Genomic DNA, 26,301 nt, shown 5'->3' with positions numbered 1-26,301 from the left:
AAGGGTCGAAGTATTAGGAAGGCTGAACCCACTGCTTTACGTCATCTTGAGGGCTCCACATTTTTCTTAATCTTTCTAAATCAAACTGATCTTGGCTTGGCTTCCAGCTATTGAGAAACATTGCCCTGATATTGAGAAACTGTGCACTTGGGTGGGATCATAAAGAAATCCTGGGAGCCCAGTAAAGCTGGGTAAGGGCTCCATACAGTGTGATTGCAGACAGCCAAATGGAACATATTTGCTAAGTTTCCAGACTGAGCACTCGAGCAGACCTCACACCTGTCTTCCAATCAGGAGTCCTTTTTGCAAATGGAAGCCAGGTCTCCCCAGCTTAAAGACCACATCAGTGTCACCATCAGTGACTCCTGACTGTCATTCTCTCCTTGGTCCTGAATGGTCATCCATTCCGGTCTTCATATTCTGTTAGTGACGTCCACGTCCTCCAGATTCATTCTCAGACATTTACCTTTCAGCACACAAGGATGGTCATGGAGGCCATGTTTGTAGCCTGGTATTCCCTACAGGCACATCGACCTTATTGCAGCAGACAGGCGACTCAATGCGTTTGTAGATGACCATGTCACAGTATATTGTCAAAGGGTTGGACACTTCTGTTCAGAGGACAGAGGCATGCCTCTGTACTAGAGCTGTCCTTGTCATCTGCTTCCTGGCTTCTGTAGGAAGGGACTTGCCGTGCTAGAGCAGGAGGCCTCACCCTTGTTCATGACCATGAGCAACTTGTTGCATGCACAGATGCCTGTGGTGACTGTGGGCAGACTATCTATGGGCAGTGAGTAGTTGGCACTCCAGCCCTCCCTCTGATCCGATAATGAAACAGACACGAAAGAGAATATGCAGTTGTACTTTGCTGAATCGTCAGATTTCATTCCAGACCAAACATGGATGTTTTTACAGGTGAAACATGAATAATGTCTGAGCACTCGGTGGAAGAGGAGGAAAAGCATTGATACACTAGCCTTGAAGAAACAGGGTATGGGCAGGGTTTATCAGGGGAAATTCATCAAAATAAATCCTAGAGGAAAACTATAACCTTTGTCTAAACAAGAGAATGGAAATACTGACTTCTCATAGCTTAAGTAAAGATAGTTGAAGTACCTCAGGAAAGTTGGAAGCTGCCATTCAAATAAGAGCTTGAACTTAAATCCCCATCTTTCTCTGGGACCTGAAGTTCTGCATTGCAGGAAACCTGTTATGTGTCCTGACTCCCAATATGAAACACCCAGGAAGACACCAGGCACTCCATTTTGAGTGGGCTTGTGCCTTATTCTTGATTGACAGCAAAGCTCTTTAGTGCCTATGCCCATCTTGTATAATGAAAACTAAAGCTGGCTTATTTGCCTCTACCACCATTTCTCTGAGTCTATAGAGCTGAGACCATCTGACAGTTACAAGATTGTTGTAGAACCGCACTTTTTTTTTTTTTTTTTTAATCTACCTACCTACCTACCTATTTATTTTGGTGTTTTGAGACAGGGGTTCTTTGTAGCTTTGGAGGCTGCCCTGGAACTAGCTCTTGTTGACCAGGCTGGTCTCGAACTCACAGAGATATGCCTTCCTCTGCCTCCCGCGTGCTGGGATTAAAGGTGTGCGCCACCACTGCCTGGCTGAACTGCACTTCTTACGTTTATATCGCAGTTCTCACATCCACTGACGTGTTCAGGGTGTTCCCCACCTTGGCTGTCATCACAACAATGGTGCTGAGGGACCCAGTGGTGCAGGCTTTGATTTTTCTGGTCAAGAGTCACAGAGGCTATAGGAAACAACAAGAAGCCATAGCTTAGGGCTGGCTGCTCCCAAAAGGCACCGGTCTGTGGGTCCCAGAACTTAGCTGAGAAGGACAGGAGCCTGGCTCGGAGGGCAAGATCCTCAGTGGATGCTGCCACCCAGAGTGGCTGTGTGAAAGGACTGGGCCTCAGAAAGTCTGGTTTGCTTTACAGAGCTCTAAGTCTTCCTTTCCGTCTCCAGTTACAATTTTTTTTTTTGTTTTTTTTTTTTGTTTTTTGTTTTTTCGAGACAGGGTTTCTCTGTGGCTTTGGAGGCTGTCCTGGAACTCACTCTGTAGACCAGGCTGGCCTTGAACTCACAGAGATCCGCCTGCCTCTGCCTCCCGGCTCCAGTTACAATCTTAATGAGAGGAAAGGGACGAGAATGGGGGACAGCTGATCACACCGTGGACCATGGAAAGGACTATGTCCCTAGTAGCTGAGTTTTCTTCAAAGGTGAAGTATTTCTGAGGAAAGAATGAAAGAGAAAAACTAAAGTCCGTGCTTGATTCATTGCATGATAATCTCTTAACTTTGCTCCTAGCAACTAGACAGTTCTCTTCAGCTCAAGTGAAAACTTTGACTAGGGCGAGTTTAAAGTTTCTCAAATGCAAGGTGTCATGATTTGTAGAAGAAGGAGGCAATTAACAAGGACCAGGAATGAGTCATTCTGAATATATTTGCATTGTGTTTCCTAGTTCTTTGTGGCAAATTGGGCATCCATTAGGATGAAGGAAGCATTCATTAAGGCAATGTTGATTTTTCTTTTCAAAGCAGACTGTAATCTGAATACCTTGGCTAACCAGACATCCCACTGTTCCCGACAATTAGCATATTATTTAAAGCTTCGTTTCAGGTTTGTTTTGATGGACCTCAGTGTTTCAGTTTAGAGTCTAAAAGGTCTGAAAATGAGAATGGAAAAACATTGATGATTACATCTTTGACTTCCGTTCCTCTTTGACTATAGTGTTCAAGTGCAATAGCATCACACACACACACACACACACACACACACACACACACACACACACACACACACGGTGGGGGTTGGGTGGTCCCCGAGGCGTAGTAGCACACGCCTTTAATCCCAGCACTCACTCTGGAAGCAGAGGCAGGTGGATCTCTGAGTTTGAGGCCCACCTGTCTACAAATTGAGTTTCAGAACAATCAGAGCTGTTATAAAGAGCAACCCTGTCTCAAAACACCAAAACATGTGTGTGTGTGTGTGTGTGTGTGTGTGTGTGTGTGTAGATGTTCATATTTGTTAGTGTACACATGGGTTCTTGTACAAGTGGAGGCCAGAGGTCAACATCAGGTGTTTTCTTCAGTTGCTACCTATATGCCTTGGCTTTTTATTAAGATAGGGTCTCTTACTGAACTGAAGCTTGCCAGCTATTTGGCCAGGCAAGCCAGCAGGTCCTCCTGTCTCTAACTCTCAGTGCTAAGATGAAGGTGTGGACCACTGTGTCAGCTTTTTCATGAGTTCTGGGGAACTGAATTCAGGTCCAAGTGTTTGTGCTGTGAGCACATTCCCAGCTGAGCCATCTCCCAGGCCCTATTCCTTTCCTGTAGTTATAATGATGCTATGGGTAGTATGGACTATGTGTTTGTTTTGTTTAGTTTTGGGTTTAAACATGCTGTGTTTAAACTATGCATGCTACCTCTGAGCCATAAGGTGGAATCTTTTTGACTGTTGTTTTCATTGCCTCAGACTTTGCAAACCTAAGCAGCATTCCACTGTATTATAACCTCCTCTAGTTGCTTGATGCTGTTTGCTTGGTCTCTGGAGAGTTAAGTTCTCTCTGGCTGTTGTCCATGTTATGAATCTGAGTAGTGCAACAGCCTGGATGAATTGGTGTTGAACCATTGATCATTTGCTAATGATCTGGAAACAGTAAAAGAACGCAACTGGAACTAAGGGTCAAATGAGTGGTACGCCTCACACCCCACACACCCCACACACCCCACTCCCACTGGTGACTGGAAGCAGAAAGCCCCAGGGCTGCTTGCTTGAGCAATGGGCCTGAGCCCGTCGCCTGTGATCCACCACAAGTCTGTGTTGTCTCTTCTCTGTGCTCTTTCTGCATCACTTCCCTGGTCTGTTTCAGTCATGCACACTAAGTTCTCTGACCCAGGGTGGTTTCTGAGGAAAAGACTTTGATTTTAGTCATGCCTACATGGCTACTGATTGGTCCAGTTGAGGGAGAGAGCTCATAGCAACCCAGCATCTGCTATACTCACACTTTACTTGGCCTATCTGCCTTTAATTTTTATTTTATTTTATTTTTGATTTTTTGAGAGAGAGTTTCTCTGTATTGTTTTGGAGGCAGTCCTGGGACTCGCTCTGTAGACCAGGGTGGCCTTGAACTCACAGAGTTCTGCCTCTGCCTCTGCCTCTGCCTCCCGAGTGTTGGGATTAAAGGTGTGCACCACCAACACCCAGATAATTTTTATTTTTTAATATTGCAGTATTGAGGATGAATTCCGGAGCCTTGGGTATGCTTAGCAAGGCATGCATCTGGCCGCTGATCTGTCCTCAGTACTTCGGTCTCTTCAAGTCTGCAGTTCTCCTCCCGCCCTCTCATGATATACCCACATGGCTCTTCAGTCATATGCTGAGATACATGACTCTTTTCATCGTTTGCTTCTGAGATAGGCTTAGGTAGGCTTAACACCTGATTTTGCTATGTAGCTGAGGATGATCTTGGACTTCTGAGCCTTCTACTCCGCCTCTCAAGCGCTAAGTGGTGTCACCAAGCACATTTCATGTGGTATTGGGGAGTGGACCTATAACTTCATGTGTGCTAGGCACGGCCTGTCCCCAGCTCCTGGATATGCAGTTATTGGCCCCTAAAATACACCTTATATGCCGAGTATAGGTAGAGTAGCCCAAACACATTGTTTTCCATATATCAGATCATGGGGTCTCTAATACCAGAGCCAACAATTTCCATTGTCTTCTCTGCAGGCTGAAGACATCTCAGCTGTGAGCCAGCATCTGAGGGGAGGGTGCTGGGTTTCAGGAGACTGCTAATGTGCAGGAATAGCTTTCAACAAGAAACTGAATGACATAAAAGTCAAGAGAAAGTATACCTTTAGAACCAAAGCGTTTCTATATAGGAAGTTAGAAAAACATATCAGCCTTTTTATCTCTATTTTTATATTCTCTTACCACTGTGATGACCCTGAACAAGAAACAGAGATTTGATATTTCATTTTCTTCAAAGATTATTGCCTATTGCAATGGAAAATAGCAACTCATCTGGTGCAACGTGCCAGCCACAGGCTGCTAGGACGGCCACAGCAGAGGTGATAAATGCAACCACATCCCTTAAAGGAATATTGGTTGTTGCTATTTTGCTAGGCTAAATGAATTCTCCTCTTCACCTCCCCACCTCTCTGGTTAGAACACATCCAGCATGAGATTCTGCTTAACATAACTCAGAGGCTCTGCCATTAGTAACCATAGCCAATGCTCCAAGTCTTGGTGAGGTAGATGTGTGAGATAATATGCTTGGTCTGATCCCAGACTGAAAGAAAAACAGTCACGAAGAGTATCAGTTCCCCATATTAGGAGCCAACTTCATAAAAAGTAAATTGGGAAATAATCTGCTTTGGAAACTTGCATATGAAAACAAACCTAAAGGGGCAATTTGCCTGTTAATGCCGTTGTTTCTGGCTGGAATCTAGGTTCATAATCTCATTGGCTTGTAATGGTTGAGTTTCATTTGGATATGAAGGCATCTCTGCAAGGCACATCCCTGGGGGTCACAGGAGGGCAAGAATCGACTTTGTTTTTCCCTTTGTAGGAGGGTCCTGTGAATTGCTATGAAGTGTAATGCAATAGGAGAGAGACCATGCCATCTTTATAAGGTTCCCCTGGTGGCATCATGTGCAATTGTGGCATCACTCAGTGATCAGTAGCTATATCATTAAGGCAGGGAAGGCAAAGTAATTTCCACTTGATTTTAAAGAGAAATAAGAGACACATAATGTGTCTCTTGATTTAAAAAAAATAATAAAAAGCTTCTAGATATTCCCAAAAGAACATGAAACATGTGCAGATTACTTAATAGCAAGGTTCCAGACAACTGCATAGATCACATGTCTAGGAATCCTCAGTGCCTATGTTGTACCCAAATTATGAACCCCCAAATCACCAAGAGGCCCATTTCGATGTAAAAGCAAAGAGTCTTTTATTGTAGTTGTTTAATGAGCTAACCCCATTAGCTCAGGCCTTTCATCCATCCACCGACTTAAGTGCCTGGTGGACTGGCACCCTTAGGCAGCATGAAAGAAATCAAGGAATGGGACAAACTAACAAGCCTGGCTCCAGCGGACCCCACCACCACCCCAACAGCTCCTTTGGCATCTTAGCTAGAGTAAAGTCACCTGCCTGGTCCTTCTAGATTAGTTTGTTTCCCAGAAGGTGCCTGGAGTCATGAGATGCAGGTCAGCACCGGGGGACACGGGAAGGTTGAGACCCTATGCCCATTTCTCACAGCTCCCCAAGTTTCCTAGGTCTTCTTCTCTGCCCTGTGGCCTGTGTCATCTCCAGTCTGTATACAGCAGCCACAGTGATCTAGAAAAGCATCTTTGTTTTGCCTGTCACTCACCCCCCACCCCCCATGTCTGAATAGTTACTGTCACTCCATTTCCTTTCAGCCAGGCGAGAACTCTCACTGTGCTTTCCTCTGCTGTCACCCCACTAGGTGTCCAGCCCCCCAGCTTCTCTCTGCCCTGTGCACTTGGCTCATGCTGGTGCATGCAGCTAGAATGTTTTTCTCTCTTTTTCCCTTATACTCTGGCTTGGACCCTCTCTCCAACCTCCTTCTTCCTGGAGATCAAAATGTACTTGTTTCTGATTCTAGACCCACATGCCTCTGCTTCTACCACCAATCTTCCTCCTGTTGCCCCCCACACCCCACTTTTTCTCTTGTTTTCTCAAATCAGTGTTTCTCTGCGTAGCCCCTGGATGTCCTAGATCACACTATATAGCCCACGCTGGCCTCAAACTAAGAGATCTGTCTCTGCCTTCCAAGTGCTGGGATCAAAGGCAACCTTCTCCCTCTCCTTAATGTATGTCTCCTTCTGGATTATAAACACCATGAGGAAGTTGTGTCTGTTTGCTGTATCATTCTATTCTTAATCCTAAGCAGAATGCCTGGAGCATAGTGGGGGGGTCTCATGATTGTACCACACAATTCATATTTATACTTATATCATAATTCTCTTGTGTTAGTTACTGCTCTCCACACATATCACCAATTAAATCAGGTGCTATTTAACATCTCCTGGTGCTAACCATCCTTCTAACTCCTGGACAGTACTCACCCCAATCACTTATGTGCAGGGAGTATTTTAGACTAATAGATAACGAGCATTTGACATACTTACTCCCTAGCATAGCAGTCTAAACAGGTAATTCACAGGGAAATTCAATTAGGCAGTGTGTGGGTGGGGTTATCAACTGTCTGTGGGTTAGCAAGGGAGATTAAAAAAAAAAAAACAAAGCTAGACAGCTTACCAAGGGTCTTCTGCCTCAGACTAGAAATAATCAACAGTGGTATTAATATCTCCCTCACAGTGTTACCTTACTGAATTTTTAAGCACATTTTTGTTTTGTTTTGATTTGCTTGCTCATTTGTTTGTTTTGTTTTTCAAGACAGGTTCTCTGTGTAGCCCTGGCTGCCATGGAACACACTCCATAGCCCAGGCTATCCTCAAAGCAGAGATCTGCCTGCTCCTGCCTTTTGAGTACTAGGATTAAGCAACTATGCCTAGGAAAGAGTAAATTAATTTACTTAATTCATGTGTATGAGTACATGCCTGCATGTGTGCGTGCACCTTTTGTATACCTGATACTTGTAGAGGCCAGAAGAGGGAGTCCCCTGGAGCTGGAGTTACAGGTGGTTGTGTGCAGTTGTGTGGGTCCTGAGAATTGAACCTGCGTCCTTTAGAATAGCAGCCAGCGAATATTATTAACCCTTGAGCCATCTCCCCAGCCCCTGGGATCAGTTCTTTATAGAATACTGTGAAGAACTGGTTGTATCCAGTTTACCGTGGTGTGAACCTAATATCACATTGGGCACCTAGAAATGGGAACAGCCCCAGCTTTTGTGCCTTAGTGGTGAGAATCTGTCCTCCATCATTCTTTCCTATAGTGCAGGTTCGTCCCCAACCTACCCGAAATGACATTTACAGGGTGGGTGGGTGTCCAGTGACCACAACTCTTTTTTTTTTTTTTTTCCTTTTTCCGAGACAGGGTTTCTCTGTGGCTTTGGAGGCTTGTCCTGGAACTAGCTCTTGTAGACCAGGCTGACCTCGAAGACCACAACTCTTAATAGGATCATTGAGGACTTTTTTTTTTTTTTAGGAATTTTCACTACTGACTCCCAGAGTCGTCCTTCTGGTGGTTTTCTTCCTGGTCACAACCAGCATCGGAAATATCATGGCAATAATAAGCATAGTAATAATAATAATAATAATAATAATAATAATAATACTTTCTTTGAAATGTCTTTTGCAGACAAAGAGCCCTAAGCTGTCTCACAGTCCGCAACCTCCCAGTTTGGGGGATCCAGTTGAGCATTTGTCAGAGACATCTGGTGACTCTTTGGAAGCCATGTCTGAGGGGGATGTCCCAAGTCCCTTTACCAGAGGAAGTCGGACTCGAGCCAGCCTTCCTGTGGTGAGGTCAACCAACCAAACGAAAGAAAGATCCCTGGGTAAGCTTCAAAAGGCACCTTCACGTGCTACTTGCTTCCTGTGTGTGAGTGTTTTCATGCTTCTGAACCTTGGCCCCCAACTCAGGTATCAGTTTGATCTTACTCTACAAGTGCTGACCCTGGAAAACTTCCGTGGCTTAAACTGCGTTAACTTTCCATCCCTGACTATTCCTGAGATAACTGGTGTATAAGGAAGAAAGGATTATTTTGGCTCACTGTTTTAGAGACTTTAGTCCGGTAGTTCCCAACCTTCCTCATGCTGCCACCCTTTAACACGGCTCCTCCTATTGTGGTTTCCCACCCACCATAACTGTAATTCTGCTGCTGTTATGAATCATAATGTAAACATCTGATAAGCAGGTGATCTGATATGTGACCCCAATGGGGTTGTGACCCGCAGGTTGAGATTCATGTTTGGCTGGCTCTGTTGCTTTGCTTTGGGGCCTGTGGGGAAGGCAGTGATTATAGAGGACCAAGCTGCTCACCTCATGGCTTCCAGGAAGCAGGAAGGATGCCTGCATTTCCCTAATCGATTTCTTTCTTCCAGTGAGGAGACTAGACATCATGACGGGGCCTGTGGTAGAACGGGGCTTTGGCTGGTGTGCAGATAGGGAAAGGAAGGGCCACGGGCTCCAGTGACCTTTCTCCTACTTGACCACACTGTCTCGGGGTCCCATCACCTCCTAGGAATGCTGTGGGTTGACAGAGAAGTCCTTTACCTATAGACCTTTGTGGGGACACTTAAGATCTAAACCAAAATGAGCATCAAGTCGGGCTGGTTAGTTTATGTCAACTTGACAAAAGCTGGAGTCATTGGAGAGAAGGAAGTGTCAATTAAGAAAAACACCTCCATAAAATCAGGCTCTAGGTAAAACTGTGGGGAGTGTTCTTAATTAGTGATTGATGTGGAAGGGCTCAGCCCATTGTGGGTGGTGCCATCCCTGAGCTGGTGGCCCTGGGTTCTATAATAAAGCAGGCTGAGCAAGTCTTGTGGAGCAAGCCAGGAAGCAGCACCCTTCCAAGGCTTCTGCATCAGCTCCTGCCTCCAGGTTCCTGCCCCGTTTGAGTTCCTGTCCTGACTTCCTTCGCTGATGAACAATGATACAGATGTGAGAGCCAAATAAACCGTTTCCTTCCCAAGTTGCTTTGGTCTTGGTGTTGCACCACAGCAATAGTAACCCTACCTAGGACACAGGCGTTATACCTTTTCTGAGGAATTGGCTGAAGTCCAGGCTGGGGCTGGCGCATTCTAAGTTGTCGCGGATTAGCAACTTTAGCTACCACCTTGCTAGAACTTGCCAGTTTTCCTGGATAGTGCAACACCAAGGGGTGAACTCCCAGAGAACCTCTTCCCACCTCCCAGACCCCACCCCAATCCCACAAGGCACAGTGATAAGGGCAGGAACCCTGAGAGGTGCCTTTTCTCAGCTTCAGGATGTCTCGGCTCTCAAGCAGGAGTACAAGGCTCCTCTCACCTCCTGGTTTGATGACATGGATGGACAAAGGGTTTCTCAGGTGTAGGGCTTGACTTTCCTTGCAACAAAACTACCCAAGAGGCAGAAGATCTCTTTTTGCCTTTACCACAGGTATATCTCTGCGCTCCTGCTCCGCCTTTAGAAGTTCTCTTTCTATCTTCTTTTGCATTTTTGCGCTCTCCCTACCTCCTTAACAAAATGTACAGGTTACAGGGTTTAGACCTCCTTGCCAGCTGCGCTGGGGTTTCACGTGCCTCACCTGCTGTTTTTAGGGTTTCACTTGATACTTCTGTTTGCACACAGGTGGAATTGCAGGAAGAGGGGACAGAAAAGAGGCCAATATAGAAGACAACTGAAGTTTGCCATGTAAAACCTAGCAAATTGTTGCTGGAGGGTGTTGGAGAAGAGAGGTGTAAGCTGGTACCTTGATTTGTTTCCTTGTTGCAGAGAGCAATCAGAGAAACTGGGTCCAGATGGAATTCTAGCCTTACAAAGTCACCCCAGGCAAAACAAAACAATGCTAGTGTCACTTGGGTGGCTTCAGATATTACTCCAGCTACCTTAAAAAAGTCACATTAGTGCTGATATTATGAATACTGTTAATACTTACTCAGTTTTTATTGTTATTTGCTATTGTTGTTTGTGTACATGTGTGTTTGAGGGATATATGTGTGAGTGCTGGTGCCCACATGCCATCGCATGGTATGCATGAGATCAGAAGGTGACTTTCCTGAGTCCATGCTATCCTCCTACCTTGTTTCCTAAACAGAGTCTCTCTTATTGTCTCTGCTGGACTCGGTGCTCCCAGCCAGCGGCCCATGAGCCTCTGGGTAACTCATCTCTCTGTAGTAGAGTTGTGAGATTGCAGCAGGACGTGGGGTGATGTGGGTTCTGAGAAGTACACTCTGGCCATCAGGCTTGCCTGGCAAGTACTTTTTATACACACTGGGCCATTTTTCTAGCCCTTCATCATTTATTTTAATTGTACACGTATGCAAAGTACAGTATGGAGTGAGCTAATACACAGAAATAGTGCTTTATGATCAAATAAGGACACCTAGCATTTTACCATTTCATCTCTAATTAAATCTTAAATTAAGATCTGATAATTCTGTGTACTTTGGGGGTGCATTGTGATGCTTTGTCACAAGTATACAATGGGTCCTGATTGCATCAGGGTAATTAATATTTCTACTGTCTCCTTGTGGCCATTTGGAGTTTGTTGCTTTTGAATCCTTTCCTTCCTATTATTCATAAAACACAATTGTTGCTGTGAGGTACGGACTGTGGACTGTTTGCAGCTTGCCACTCCGCGCTGGTGAGAGGCCCTGCTGCTCTCTACACTGGTCCAGTCTTAGTGTGTGTGCCACGGCAGCAAGCACTCAGCATCATCTTTAACTTTCCATTTCAAGCTGGGTGTCATCATACACACCAGAAATCCCAGGACTTGGGAGGCTAAGGCGGGCAGATCTTGAGTTTGAGGCCAGTGTGGGTTACATAGCGAAAATATTTGAGGCCAGCTTGAACTGCACATCAAGGCCCTGCCTCAAAAACCAAACAAAAAACTTTCTGTTTTTATTTATATACTTGATCTTAGGGTGATAATTCAGGGCCCATGTTTTGCAGATAAGACAAGGATGTCACAGGGATGTGTGTGTGTGTGTGTGTGTGTGTGTGTGTGTGTGTGTGTGTGTGTGTGTGTGTGTTTCTATGCCCTGGCAGTTAAATCACAGAGTCAGAAAGTTCAAGCCCTATACCCCATTAGCTCCATCTTACAATGACATCTCTAGGACCCCCAGGGCCTTGCACGTAACTTTGAAGCACACTGCTCAGGCCTGTGAAGATGAAGGAATCATCCGCCTGGATCAAAGAGCCTTGTGCTTTCTTAGCCACAGTCACCCTTGAGGCAGAAGCCAGGCTGGGAGTGGACTTTCTCCTTTGTGCTTTGCAGGAAATGGGGGAGGGGGTTCAGGTCTCAGGGAAGATTGCCCCTGCTTTGCCAAGTAAGGTGAAGATAAGAAGCTCCTGAGTGCCTTCCCCCATCCCTGGGAACCTGAGCCTGCTGGATAATGGACCCTTTGTCTTCAAGGGAGGAATTTCCTCAGGCAGCAACAGCAGCTGGCCTTGCAGGTGGATACTTGCCCAGCACCGGAACACAACCTCCCGTAGAGAGAGAAGAGCTACCAAGCAGTGACAGCCTTGCTCAAGAAATTACTGAGGGGTCATGTATGAGGGGACATGTCTGGTTGGCTGTGCTTCTGCAAAATGCTCAGCCTGATTTTAAAGCCTGTGAACACACAGTCACAGCAAATTAAGGATATTCAATGTTCAAGAGGTTCACTTCAGTTACCTCAATAAGGGGCATTTAACTTGTGAAATTTTCAACTTCCCTAGAGAAACAAAGGGACACAGGGGGAGGAGAGGAGGGGACAGGAGATGAGAGGCATAAAATGTTTGCCAAAAGGGAACCTACCTGTGGCTTCAGAAAATGAGGAGGGCATTGGGCCAGCACCATTATTGCTGCCCTTGAATGCCTCCTTGTGGCCAGTTTGGGAATTTCTCTGGGATGCACCTGGTGTCTGCGGAGCAATTGGCTGGGGTTGATGAGGCCATGGGATGAAGGGGAAAAATGTGAGTCACTAGGAGTCTGCAAATACAATCTCCTTTTCAAGGCCCTTACTCGGTCTTGCCTTTAAGGAAATCCCCTTGTGCCTGGTTTTATTTAACTCAGACACGCAGAGGACTGGTCCCCAGAGTCCCAGTAATCAGCAGTGACACCCCGTCACCACTCCCTATCATACCCTGCCCCCACCCCTGCCGCCACAGTTAGATGTGCAGCTTTGACCCCACCAGGCCTCAGAGGTATGACTTTGTAAACCCACTATTGGAACCATTTGGAAACCCTGTGTGTTTCTTTGGGTATCTTTGTGTTGTATTTTGTTCCGAGTTGAGAGTTTTAATATATCGTCATCTAGATCAGCGGTTCTCAACCTGTGGGACGCAGCCATCAGAAAACATCCTATGGTCTTAGGAACTAAGACATCGATAAGTAGCAAACTTACAGTTATGAAGTAGCAGTGAAAATAATTTCATGGTTGGGGTCACCACAGCATGAGGAACTGTATTAAAGAGTCACAGCATTAGAAATGATGAGAACCACTGCTCTAGATATGTATCCATTCACATTGTTCTTTATTTGTAATTAGGATCATTTTTTCATCATAGACTTCTCCTCCCCCCTCTTAATCAAAAACTCTAGGCCAGGGCTGGTGACACAACTGACAGGCTGTGTCATTATCACCACAGCTGGTGCTAGAGCTCACTGTTGCTATTAGACATGCTATGGGTTAGGCATGCAGTCATGAGGAATCACCAAGTATAATATAAAGCATTTTCTCTGCCCCAAAGATCTTATGCATTCGGTCCACTTTTCCTTCATTCGCCACTAACTTCTGACCACAAGTGAGCTTTTCTTTTACTGTTCGAGTAGTTGCATCTTTTCTAGAATGCCCTGCCTTTAGATTGAGACTGTTTGGTCCCTTCAGATTGACAGCTTAGTGGTACTCATTGAGATTTCTTCCATGTCTTTTTGTGGCTGATAGTTCATTTCCTCTTAGCACCGAATACTATTCCATTATCTAAATCTGTCAGTTATCCCTTCACCCTCTTAAATACATCTTGGTTGTTTACAAGTGTGGAGGGTTATGAATAAAGCTGTTGAGAAAATCTTTGAGTAGATTCCAGATAGCAGGATTATGGATTATATGGAAAAGTTTCTCTTTTGTTTGTTTGTTTTTTTAATTCAATTTCTTTGTGGATTCCTTTAAGGGGCCGGGGTAACTCTTACAAGATTTATTTCTGTCTGTGTGTACAAGTGTTTGTTCATGAATGCAGTTTCCCGCAGAGGCCAGAAAAAGATGTTGGATACTTGGAGTTGAAACTGTATGCTGTTGTGAATCACCCAGTGTGGTTACTGGGAACCAAATTCGGGTCCTCTGCATGAGCAGGAAACTCTCAACTGCTGAACCTCTCCTGCTTTTTTTTTCTTTTTTTTTTTTTTTTAATTAACTCTGAGTTTCACAAACATTAGCTCAAGGTATTACTTGTGGTGATTGCTGAGGTATTTGTAGAGATCTTGACCTGTGCAGTAGAGGCTGTACCTCAGTGATTTTATACCATTGCCTCCCCAGATGTCATCCAGGAATGTGAGATACCATTGCTGCCTACCCTTGGCCACAGAGCCTTAAGGGGGACCATGTCCTGGTTACTTTTCTGTTGTTGTGACAAAATACCATGACCAAAAGGAGCTCATACAAGGAAGAGTTTATTTTGACTTGTGGTTCCAGAGGTAGAGTTCATAATGGGCAGAGGGGCATGGCAGCAGGAAGCCAGAGAAGAAAACTAAGAGATCTTCTCTCAATGCACACAGGAAGCAGAGAGTAAAATGGAAGTGGATGAAACTATGAATTTTCAGAACCTACCCTCAGTCACACACTTCCTTCAGCAGAGCTCAGCATCAGTTCTAAAAGTTCCATAACCTTCCCCAGCAGCTGGAGACCACCAACTGGGAACCAAGTATTCAAATATAGGAGCCCTTGAGGGGTGGGAATGGCCAACCCTTTTCATTCAAACTTCAACAGGCTGAGTGGAGAAACCTATTCTGGCTTACACTTCCATGTGTAGCACAATTTGTCATTCTAGTCCTCAGGATGTGCTATATGGATGCTTGGCACCCTAATGGGTGGAGTCTGAACTGGACAGACCTCAACTCCATGACTCTCTGGAAAAGAGAAAGCCTTTACACATCTGCTTGGAGATAAAACTGCCAAGTTTATTATTATTCTGTGTGAATAAACTTTTGTTTCTATTGCTTCTGTGTATTTCTAGAGTGGGAGGAATTTTGAGAGGCTAAGCATGGTCCATTCTGCAAAGGGCCCCTAGCACACATGTATTTGGGGAAGAATTGGAAGCAGTAAGACATGCATAAATGCATGTATGTGTATTAACTATATATGTTCATGTAGCCATAAATGTAAGCTGTTTTCTGTATTTGCTAGTTCTGAATCCTCTGAGATAACCATCTACAGACCAGAATTCTTACAGAACTGTGGGTGTAGTTCAGTAGTATAGTATTTGTCTAGCATCAATCCCAGCCGTAAATTTTACTTTTGAAAAAATAAAGTGTATCTGTGCTAACTGCACGGGCTTTCTTTTCCTTGTCACCACTGCCTAAGCAATACAATAATTATTTAGGTAGATTTTAGGTACTGCTAGTTATTCAGACCAATCTAGAGATGTTTGGAAGTCAGCAGATGTGTGCACACTATATGCAGATTATCTATAAGGAACTTGAGCATCTTCAGACTGTGCTGTCTCATGAGATCTGGGCTGTTGTCCCCTGTGGATGCAGAGGGACAACTACTGGGATGAAGGATGGGAAATTCTCATTTGAGAGAACCAGGCACAGCCAGATGATGGCTAAGCCAGGCCCTTCCTAATGCTGATTGAGGGCCGGCAAAGTGACAGTGGCAAGGAAGAAACGTACTCAGTAGCTCCAATTCAGGCTCCGATGGCCTCGGCCTACTTCACGTCCATCAGGTGGTGTGTTCCCAACATGCTTCTGCCATCTAAGCAAACACTGGCCGAAGTTCCCAACACAACCGAAGCCGTTTCTCCTTCACCCTCTTTCTGGTGGAAACAGGATTAAGAGAAAGCCAGGCTCCCCCAAATGAGAAAACCACTTTCCAGTAGTTTGGTTTTTGAAATAATTTCCATGAAAAATCACCCCACTGATATTAGGTCTGCAGTCTTAATGACGGAGTAGTGTCCTTTTAATCATGGTGCCTGTCTGGAATGCAGCAGTAAGTAGGGTTGGTGTCTGGCTGCTCCGTAGTTGGCCTTCGGGGAAAGGGTAGCCACAAGATGTCCCCACCCCTCTGTGTGCCCTCAGGAATTTGCAAAGGAGACTCATGAAAACAAGAGCAGCAGCAGCAACTTCCTCCTGAGGCAGTCGGACTTTGGAGGGTTGACCATAGTGCTTAGAGAGCAGCCCTGGCTAAGCAGCCCAGGAGAGGCCCTGCCATATCTGTAAACATAGACTGAAAAGCGAAAACAATCTTAAATGGTATAGAAGGGTTTAGGCTGGGTGAAGGACCCAATCCTCCTCGAGGGGGTGCGTTGTGGAGTTTGTGGCTTTGGCTTTGATGATGATGGCTCCCTGTGGGGATTTACGGAAACATGACCCATGGCTGTCAGAGCCTTCGAGCTTCGGGGCTTCTCCTCTGCTTCCCTTCTCCCGGTGAGAGCACTGGAATGATAGATGCATGCTATTTACTGCCCGCAGCCTTCACCCGAGTCCTGGGGATGTGAAGTCAGATCCTCGCACTTGTACGCCAGGTGACCTGCCCACTGAGCCATCACCTTGGAGCCCAATATGTAGTGCAGTTTTGACATTGCTTTCCCAGGTGCTGTCAGTGATTGCCATGCAGTGTCTTATTGGAGGGATGATGGCTCAGCAATTAAGGGCACAGACTTCTCTCTTCAGAAGACTGGATTCAGTTCCCAGCATGCCTGGGCACCTGTGTTCTTGTTTGCATACCCTCAAACAGAAACAGGAATACACTTAATCAAAAATGATAAAAAATTTTATAGAAATGATATGTTACAAAACACAGAAATTTTAAAAAGAGGATTCTGTGGCAGATTGATGGGTTTGAGTATACCCTTGATCATTTTAGGGTTCTGTTGAAGCAAGTATCGGGGTGTTTCCTACATCGTCAGGGTCAATGTTCTGGCCTGAGTGGGCTTTGCCGGTGGCTATGGTGAAGGCATGAGCCACACCCCCCACCTTCCCAGTGTGTGATTGCTCTATTACTGCGGCTGGAAACGGGCTGTCAAAGCACCCGGAGCATACCTGGATCTGAGTGGGGGGTAGCTATAGCTGAGCATACTTTAGGGTTTCCTTAGCACCCCCTGCCAGCGTCCCCTTACATGAAACTGGCATGGTTGGGTCCAGGTACAAAGCTACCATTTTTGTAGCACTGAGGATCTGGTGTGGCCAGGGCCTGTGACACTACTGGCAGTTCCTGACAGATGGATTTAGAGTCGCACCTGCCTGGGGTGACAGGTTGTTTTGGCAGATTCTGCTGTAGTTGGGTTCTACAGTGAAAATCCATTGTTTCTGTAAACCATTAATACGGCAGTACTGGCCCGAACTAGCGACAGATTCAGTTGTTTGCACTTGCATGCTGACTGATTTTTCTCTATTTACATATTGTGTTGTCATAGCAACTTTGTTACAGGAAACATCAAAGTACTGGGAGGTGCAGACTGGTGCCATCTAGAGGCAGGTCCAGTGAACTGCAAGTGGGTTCAGTAGCACTTTCAGGGACTTACAGATCCTAGTTTCATGAAATGAACCTATGCTAAATAAAATATAAAGTAAGATAAAATCATTAAAATAAAGTACAACTCTACACACATCCAGAGACACATTAAATAGACTGAGCTACCACCAAGAAGAAAGAAAAGAGAAGTAAGTTATAGAAACGAACAAATTTCCCCTATAAAACAAGCTGTTTTAAATGAACAAAAATAATGGCAGTGGCTCTTACTCTGCCCAAAATGGGCTATCTTTATCCATCAAAGCCTTCCCCTATGACACAGGGATCTATGGAGACGAGGAGGCTTACAGCAAGACTGTAAGAACCAGGTGTGGTGAACAACTCCAAGGAAACAGCATCTTCCAGACACCGTAGAGCTGATGCCCATTGGAACTCAGAGACTGTAGCATCATCCACAAGACCTGTGCGAGTGCAATCTAGACTTAATGCCAGCACAGAGAAAGGGTGGCAGACACAAAGCTCCACTCCTAACCAAGAATCTACTTGTAGTCTATACCTGCTGGGGAAGGGAAAGTTGGTTTTCTCCGAGTCACTTGGTATACAAACCACACTCCAGGACAGGCCCTATGCCCAGGAGAGGTTGGCCAACATAAAATGGACTCTGTGTGTGTGTGTGTGTGTGTGTGTGTGCGCACGCTCTCTCTTTGTTTTGTCTTATTTTTTGTTGCTTGTTTCGTGGTTTCTTTGAGAGAGAACATGGAGTTGGGTGACTAAGTAGGGAGAATCTGGTGGGAGTGCAGGGAGAGGAAAGAATATGGTCAAGGATATATCATACGAAAGAATTTTAAAGAAACAATGTTATGTTGGCTCTTGGTTTCTCACATTTGATAAAAGAGTACCCTGAGAGGTTTTTATAAACCGAGTCAATCTGTAATAAAGTGTGGGTTTGAGGCTGGCAGTTAACTTCCAACAGAATTGCCATCATGATGATGCAATAGGTTCATCCTGTCTGTGCTTCGTGACTTAGTATTTTTACTCATGAGATAAACGAAACACAGAAAAGTTTCTGCAAATTGACCCACTTGCACCCAGTGCAACTCTAGGAATGTGCAGCCACATCATATTTGTTCTTAAACAGCCTAACCATGGTGATGCACACCTTTAACCCAAGTACTTGGGGGGCGGTGGCACGAGCATCTCTTTTATGAGTTCCAGGCCAACCATGACTAAAAAGTGAGGCTTTGTCTCAAAGAAAACACAGTTAGATGTCATTAGAAATCTCGTGCAGTTAAAATTCTTAGGTTGACACTCTAGAATCAGTTTTTTAGATTTCAAAGCAACTATTCAGTCAACATAGACCTGATTCTATGCCTTCTGTAGTTTGAATGTGCAATTTCTCTGCATAAGCTCCTGTGTTTGACCATGTGATCCTCTGCTGTTAACGCTAACAGGAAAGTTTGTGAAATCCTTGGGTGATGGAGACTGATGGGAAAAGTGAGTCCCTGGGGACATGGCTGAGCCTTCATAGCCCTGCCTCCCCGCCTCCCACCCCCACACATACTCCGCCTCCTGTGTGTGATTCCGTGTAACTAACCAGCTTTCTGCCTCTGCTGTCATCCTTTTTCTGCCATGATGGACTCTATTCTCCAGGAACTGTAAACCATGATAAATCCTTTGACCTTAAGTTGCCTTTGTCACCCACAGTAAAGAAACCAAGACCATGTCTTTTACCAAGGTCTTCAAGGCTAGCTTTGTAGGCAGGACATGCTGGAAAATGCAGTGACAAAGGTAAACAGTTTTGGTTGATGCCAGGAGTGTGAGCCCTCCTTTAGAATGTTGGTGGGCCACAAATGAGGGACATGTTGGTCATGAGCATTGAAAAGGCTCCTCGTGAAGCCTCGGGTTGCCTGTACTATTTTTGCCTTTGCAGCAGGGTGTTGGTAAGCCTTGATTGTGGGTCACCATTTAACAAAGTTTACAGACAACTTTTCAGTGTTGAAGATGGAGGCATGGGATTGATATAAATGAGGGGAGACAGATATCCAAAGCTTTTCAGGGGGGAAAACGGTCTTTCAGGAGGTCAGTGTGAAATAGTCCTTTCTCTGTGCCACAGCCGGGAAGCCCCATGCCAATCCAGATCCATGCCATGTTTTATTTCTAATGTGAAAATAATTAACTTAAAATATAATTCTCAGGTTTCAAAGACAACATGGAATCCAGCAAGGCAATTTTTTTATGTTATTTATACTTCTATATTCAAAATAGATTTGGCTTGGCTTAATCAAAAACAATAAAATTATAAGAACCATTTAAACAAAGTATTTTCTACAAGCAGCAGTTGAATATAATGTGTGTGCCAGAAAATTAAGATAAGGATAATTGCTGTAACTTTAACCAATATGAAAAAGCAGACAAAAGGAGAAATGTGGTGAACTAAATAGATTTTATTATTTCAGAAAAGTTTTAAACTAGTTCATTAGGATAAAAAATGTTTTAAAGCATTATGATAAAAACAATATGTTAATGTTCTTGACATCCTTTTATTCGGTACTTGTATTTCAATGATTGCTTTGAAAGTTTTTTTTTTTAATGAAAGGGCTTTATGCTAAAAATGGAAAATCCAATGATATAATATATCACACTGTCCAAAGAGTGTCACTTGGGAGCTGTAGGTTTCTGGGGTCTTACTTGATTACTGAAGAGTCAAATGATTGGTGCTGGGCTAGCAGTGTGATTTGCTCTCTCAGGGAAAGGCCCTTCAGTTGGAGAAGTATATCTGGCAGACAAGTCCCTGTTGAATTCCTGGGTGTCAAAAGAAAGTAGAAAACAGAATATCTCCTGTAGTGACAAAATTCCAATGCTTTGTTTTGTTGTGACAAAAGGGTCTCTTGTATCTCAGGCTGACCTTGAACTCACTAGGTAATCAAGCATAACCTTGAACTCCATATCCTGCGATTACATGTGTGTGCCACCATACATTTTTGACTATGTTTTGTTTTGTTTTTTAAATGTGTATGGGTGTTTTACCTGCATGTATATCTGTACCCCACATATGCACAGTGCCCTAGGAGGCCAGAAGAGGGTGTTGGGTTTCATGGGACACGAGCTACAGAGGGTTATAAACCACTTATGAGTACTGAGAATTGAAACCTAATCCTCTGGAAAAACAACCAGTACTCTTAACCAGTGAGTTATCTCTCCAGCCCCTTTAATGTGTTCTAAGAATACCAACGCAAGTTTCAGTTTTCTTCACTGGTGGCATTGGAAGTATCTAGGTTAAGATGTTATATTAAGGTATGGTGGCACACACCTTTAATCACAGATGTTCTGTTCTGCCTGGTCCCACAGCCTTTTAGTCCCAAATAAACACACAGAGGCTTCTTTTAATTATAAACTGAATTCTCCTGATCTGGTTGCCCTGCCTATAGTTCCTGCCTGGCTACTGACCCGTCAGTGTTTTGTTCATCAGCCAATAAGAGAAACACACATCCTCCATCATTACAGCACTCAGGAGGCAGAGGCAGGTGGATCTCTGTGAGTTCAAGGCCAGCCTGGTATACAAAACAAGTTACAGGACAGGCAGCGTTATGCAGAGAAACCCTGTTTTGAACCCTCCATCCCCAGCCCACCCCTACAAAAAGATGCATCTTCAGCAGCCCTGCAATGGCCTTGTTAGGATAAAAGATGTGAGCAAATGTTCTTGGACTCCCCACAGAGGAAGAGTCAGTTGTTTAGTTCACTTTGCTTTCATTCACCAGGGCAGCGCTATCCAAAATCCATTCACCATTTGTAATCTTCATGAATGCAAGATTAATTATACCTCCATTTCCCCATTAAAAAATTAATTTAGTTTGTCCTTGCCAATTTCACACATGTATAGAATGCAGTCTGGTAACTCTATCCCTCTACCTCCATACTCTGAGATTCATGACTTTTGATTTGGTTTTGTGAGCCATTTAATTTAAACGGAGCCAGGCTGTGTGTCCGTATGACCATCAGATTGGAGCTGTACATTGGACCCTGGTGGCATCAATAGTGCACACATTTTTTTCTTTTAATGAAAAGTTGCTTTTCAAACTAATTTGCTTTCTAAAAGCTGGCTTTCAAATGGGACCTTTTATGTTCTTCTAACTCCGTAAGAGTTTCCACATGTATTTTCGCAGTGGCTTGAAGACAATTTGTTCTGTGCAATACTAGAAACAAGGTTGCAGTGCAAGCCTGCCTTATGTCACACACCCAAGCAGATCCTCCTTGATGCTGTAGTCCCAGCAGTGGCATCCAGCAGGCTGCCAGGTGACAGCCTTTTGGCAGGTTCTCAGATTTCAGGTGGTGTGCTAAGAACACAGGAAGACACACATTCTGCATGGCTGCAGGGTACATATGTGGGTCCCTGTGTGTCTCCATAAGCAAAGGGGCTGCTGCTGGCCTCTGGTCTACTTCCCATTCAGATTTCTCCGGTGAGCATCGTGATGTGGAATTGAGATGAAACAGGCCTTGGGTCTGGAGCCAAGGTCCTGTCTGGAGATTTTAGAGGGTGAGATTTCCATCTAGGGTGCTTTTGAACACAGCAGCAGGTGGGCCCCCAGGCATCACAAGCCCCTTTTCCTTTCTTGAGACCCTTAGGAGCTATTATAGGTGGAATTAGATTCCCACCCACCCCTCTTCCAATTTTGCTTACTTAAGTCCTATCTCCCAGAACTTCAGAATATAACTGTATCCAGAGTCAAGATCTGGGGGCTGGAAAGATGGCTCAGAGGTTAAGAGCATTGACTGCTCTTCCAAAGGTCCTGAGTTCAATTCTCAGCAACCACATGGTGGTTCACAGCTATCTACAATTCAATCTGGTGTCCTCTTCTGGTATGTAGGAAGAACACTGTATAGGCTACAAATAAATAAATAAATAAATAAATAAATAAATAAATAAATAAAATCTTTAGAGTTAAGATCTGTGAAGAAGAGGATAAGTAAGAATGAGGCTATACCAGCACTCGGGAGGCAGAGGCAGGCGGATCCCTGTGAGTTCGAGGCCAGGCAGGACTGACAGCCTCCAAAACAATACAGAGAAACCCTGTCTCATTAAAAAGAAAGAAAGGAAGAAAGAAAGAAAGAATGAGGCTATAAAGGCGGGCCCTGTTCCAGTGTGACTGGCATCTTCCTAAGAAGAGTAAAATGGGGTGTAGATATACCTTCAGAGGCAGAACTATATGAAAACAGAGGTAGAAGGCAGCCGTCTCCGATCCAAGGAAAAAGGGAGCCAGGGCTATCTTGAAATATGGAAGACTGTCCCTGCAGTTCAAGCCCCACAGCCTGCTGTTCTGAGAAAAATATGACAGGGGCTCAGGCCAGCCTCTGCTGCTCTTCTCCCCTCAACAGCACAGAGCTGACATGAGCAAAGGGTGTCTTTCTTCTGGACAGTAAGATTATGCCTGTCAGGCATTCCCTTTGTTTCCAAAGCGGCTTCTGTGCTGCAGTGTCTCAGGCTGGTGTTTTAACACAGCCCAGAGAAAACTATGAACCCCAGCTACACACTCTCTTCCATTCTCCAGCTCAGACAACAAACACTGGCACCCACATGACTCAACTGTGTTTTCATCCTGTCGGTTTCCAGTTCTCAATAGTTTGAAAATGTCATTAAAATTAGATTCCCTCCAACTTTTCCATTTTCAGACTTTCCTAAGGTGTTAATTGGCTTTAAGATATCTCTGGCTAAGTGTCTTCCAGTAATATAAAGTAATAGTAAAAATACATTTTTTTTTCTCTCCCTCTTGTCCCTCCCAAGTTTTGCCCACTCTGAATTTCCCCCTCAATTCCTGTCTTTTAGATTAAGAGTCTGCCTGCTTTCTGGCTCCATGAAAGGTGCCATGGTGAGTTATTTAAAAATATATATATATGAAATCTGGTTCTTGTATTTAAAGAATTTTTGACATAACTGAAGACACATGTAAGACCTGACTTTAAAATATACACAGAGCAAAGACTTCACAGATGAAGTTCTGCATAGACTCAGCCATACGGGCCTCCCTGCTGCTCCAGGCGTCAGCCCCACAGCAACCTGCCCCTGATGCACGCTGCCCTATGTTCCCCCACCCCCCATTAAGAGTGAATCCTTAATCTGCCTCAGATCTCTGGTCCTCAGACCTCACACCCCCTCCCTCCCTGCTTTAAGGATCTCACTCCAGGAAGCTCTCCTGGGAATGTGCTTTCAGCACTCATGCCCAAACTCAGCAGGCCAGTTGTGAAAGAGATTCCTGACTTCTCCTTGATTTCTTTCCCCTCTTCCCTTCTTTCTTCCTCATTCCCCTTTTTTAAAAATAGAGTCTTATTGTCCACCTCGGGGTACCTCTAAATTCACAATCCTCTTGCTTCAGCCCCCCCCCCCCATCATAGTGTGACAAGGGTGTGTCACTGTGACTGGTTCTCCTTAGTTTCTGAGTCATTGATCTGGTTGGATTTGAGTATTTATTTGTTCGTTGTTTGGTCTAGGGTCCAAGAATGGCTCTAAGACCCTAGCATGCCCTTGTGAAAACTGTTCTTGCTGTTGGTCAGCCTCTATAGAGGGTGAGGAATCGTTATTCTACTTGGGTGCACAGTAATAGTAAGGACCCCTGTGGAGGAATAGCTCGGATCGTGATCTTCATCTGCTCCAACACACGTGGCTAGTGCAGCCCTTGTGAGGCCGAGGACTCTGTGTGCTGTTGACAGTTTGGAAGACATCTTACTTGACCGTCTCTCTGTCTCTCCTTGCTGTGCCTATTTCTGATGCCTGTGTGACCTCTGACCCATCATTTTTCGGCCACTTTCAGCCTCCTGATCTCTGAGATTTAGAAGTGTGCTTAACTCGGCATCTACAAGTTCTTAGGACCCTAGGTGGCTGACTTTCTCATAACGCTCAGTATTTTGCACATACCTAATTTACTTAAGGATTTCCCATGTCAGTATATCCTGTCTTTGCTCGGCCTCAGGGGGAGACTGGCCCAGTTCTGGTGGCTTTGCACTTGGACTCTGATGCCATACATGGCGTAGGTGAGGCAGAGGACTGGCAGGTGAAGTGGGACAACATCTCTGTGGGGCAAGGTCCCATGCTTTGACTTGACAGCCAGCCAATCTCTTACATGACTTCAGGGCTTAACTTTCCTCCTCCTTCCATCTACCTCAAGAGAGTCACAGAGCGCAGGAGCCACGCCCCTTCCCAAAGGTGGATAGAATCTGAGAAATGAGACAGTCACATTTGATCTCTGGCTTCCACACATCACAAAATCACACATCATTACACACATAAACCCATCCCCCTACACACCTCGTCACTGTCATATGCACAGTGCTCTAGAGAGGGAGGTAGAGAGGAAATCATATTAAGTTCATGCTAATTAAGGGCTAGGTACCTTTGGCAACACTCAGCAAAAGAGCCAAAAAGCATCTGATTTTCTGAAACTGCTGTTGGATTAAGCAGAGGATGTATGAATGAATAATAGATGTGTGATTCTGTGAAAGACTCTGTGGGCCACACTGGAAGGAGAATGGTTACATCACAGACTGTGAACACTGACTTCCCTTCAAGTTTCAAGGCTGTTGACCACGGAATTATGATAGACTAAAGAAGCATGGACACAAGTTGGGGGAGCAAGGAGTCTTGGTATCCTGTAGAGAGATGAGGGTGCTAGCTGTGGAAATGGAAAGAATAGTTTGAATTATATACATTTTGAAGTTTATCCCAGCTGTGTAGGACTTTGTGCTGGAACATAGCATGTGTGTAAAACACTCTAACCCAGGACACGCATGCAGATGGCACCCTAGTAACTGACATATACTTACCACTGGCTCTGCTGGCAATGTCTGATATGTTGAGCAGGAAAGCTAGGCTTGCAAGCCAGGTGTCCTGTCTCCATTGCCCATCTCTTATTTGATTATTATTGTTATTATTCCTTTGTGTCTATATGTGTGTAGCAAGGCATGCACATGCCATGACACATGGAGTTTAGAGAACAGCTGTGAAGTTGACTTCTCCTTCTATCTTCTTGTGGGTTCCAGGGATTGAACCCTGGTTGTCAGACTTACAGGGCAAGCTTTACATGCTGAGCCATCATCGGACTAGCACAAGCCTCACTCTTAGAAACTGTCTGAAAAGCACAAAAAGAGAAAGAGGTAAATTCTAGTTTGGACGACTTAGAGAGTTTTAGTGAAAAATAACATTATGTCTGGCTCTTTTAGGCATCTACAGAACCTGACAGTTTGAAAGGGGGATGGGGTGTCTCTATAGAACAGTAGCTGTACTGAAAAACTACCTTAAATAATACATGAATAGCCACCTGCTGATCACTTGAACGTCCCAAAGCTGAGCTGGATATACACCAGGATATATCTGTCTACAGTAGTTATTCAATCCCATTCTCTGCCATTCTCCCTCTCTAGCTTTCCTCTCTCCCCCCTCAGCAGAGACTACACAGTGTAAGGCAAGCAGACTGTGTAATGAATGCCGAGGGCAGCTGGCCCAGGTTCCAGCATCTACCTGGTGTGTGACTTTGGGCACCTTGTCCTACCTCTGAGCTTCTCCTATAAAGACTTAGCTCATGAAGCAGTTGTAAAGAACAACTGAGACTCTATTTGTAATGGTCTAAATCTGGGGTAGGTGAGCAGTTTATCTGTTAGTAGATGGGTGCTTGATCATCCAAGTCATGCAAAAGCATACAGGCCTATTGTGGTAAAGCACGAGGGTGACCAAGGGGGTAGGGACAAACACATGCAAGGCAGACAGAGCTTAAGTGAGAAGTTTATTAGAAAGGGGAGGGAAGGAAAGAGAAAAGAGGTAGAGAGACACAGAGACAGAGAGAGGACAGAAGAGAAGAAGAAGAGAGGAAAAGTCCTGTCTGCCCCAGGGGAACAGTGGGAAAGAGTGCAGGAAAGAAAGCATAAGTGGGCGGGGGTCTTTCTTTTTTTTTTTTTTTAAAGTAAAATTTTTTTTTTATTTTCCATT

At 44.7% G+C, this 26,301-nt stretch overlaps 1 protein-coding gene across 17 annotated transcripts in view; it reads left to right on the top strand.

Annotated features, from left to right (window-relative positions):
• Positions 1 to 26,301, top strand: part of Kiaa1217 (KIAA1217 ortholog) — an 806,709-nt gene that overhangs the window by 656,341 nt on the left and 124,067 nt on the right. For all 17 annotated transcript variants that reach the window (XM_040755409.1, XM_040755410.1, XM_021234466.2 and 14 more), the window contains one exon: positions 8,314 to 8,512. In XM_040755409.1, coding sequence (XP_040611343.1) covers positions 8,314 to 8,512 — 199 coding nt within the window. The remainder of the gene's footprint in view (positions 1 to 8,313; positions 8,513 to 26,301) is intronic.

The sequence above is a fragment of the Mesocricetus auratus genome, unplaced genomic scaffold (assembly GCF_017639785.1).
Source record: "Mesocricetus auratus isolate SY011 unplaced genomic scaffold, BCM_Maur_2.0 Super-Scaffold_100013, whole genome shotgun sequence".
In the NCBI taxonomy this organism is placed as follows: domain Eukaryota; kingdom Metazoa; phylum Chordata; class Mammalia; order Rodentia; family Cricetidae; genus Mesocricetus; species Mesocricetus auratus.
This window is presented reverse-complemented; position numbering and strand designations above follow the sequence as displayed.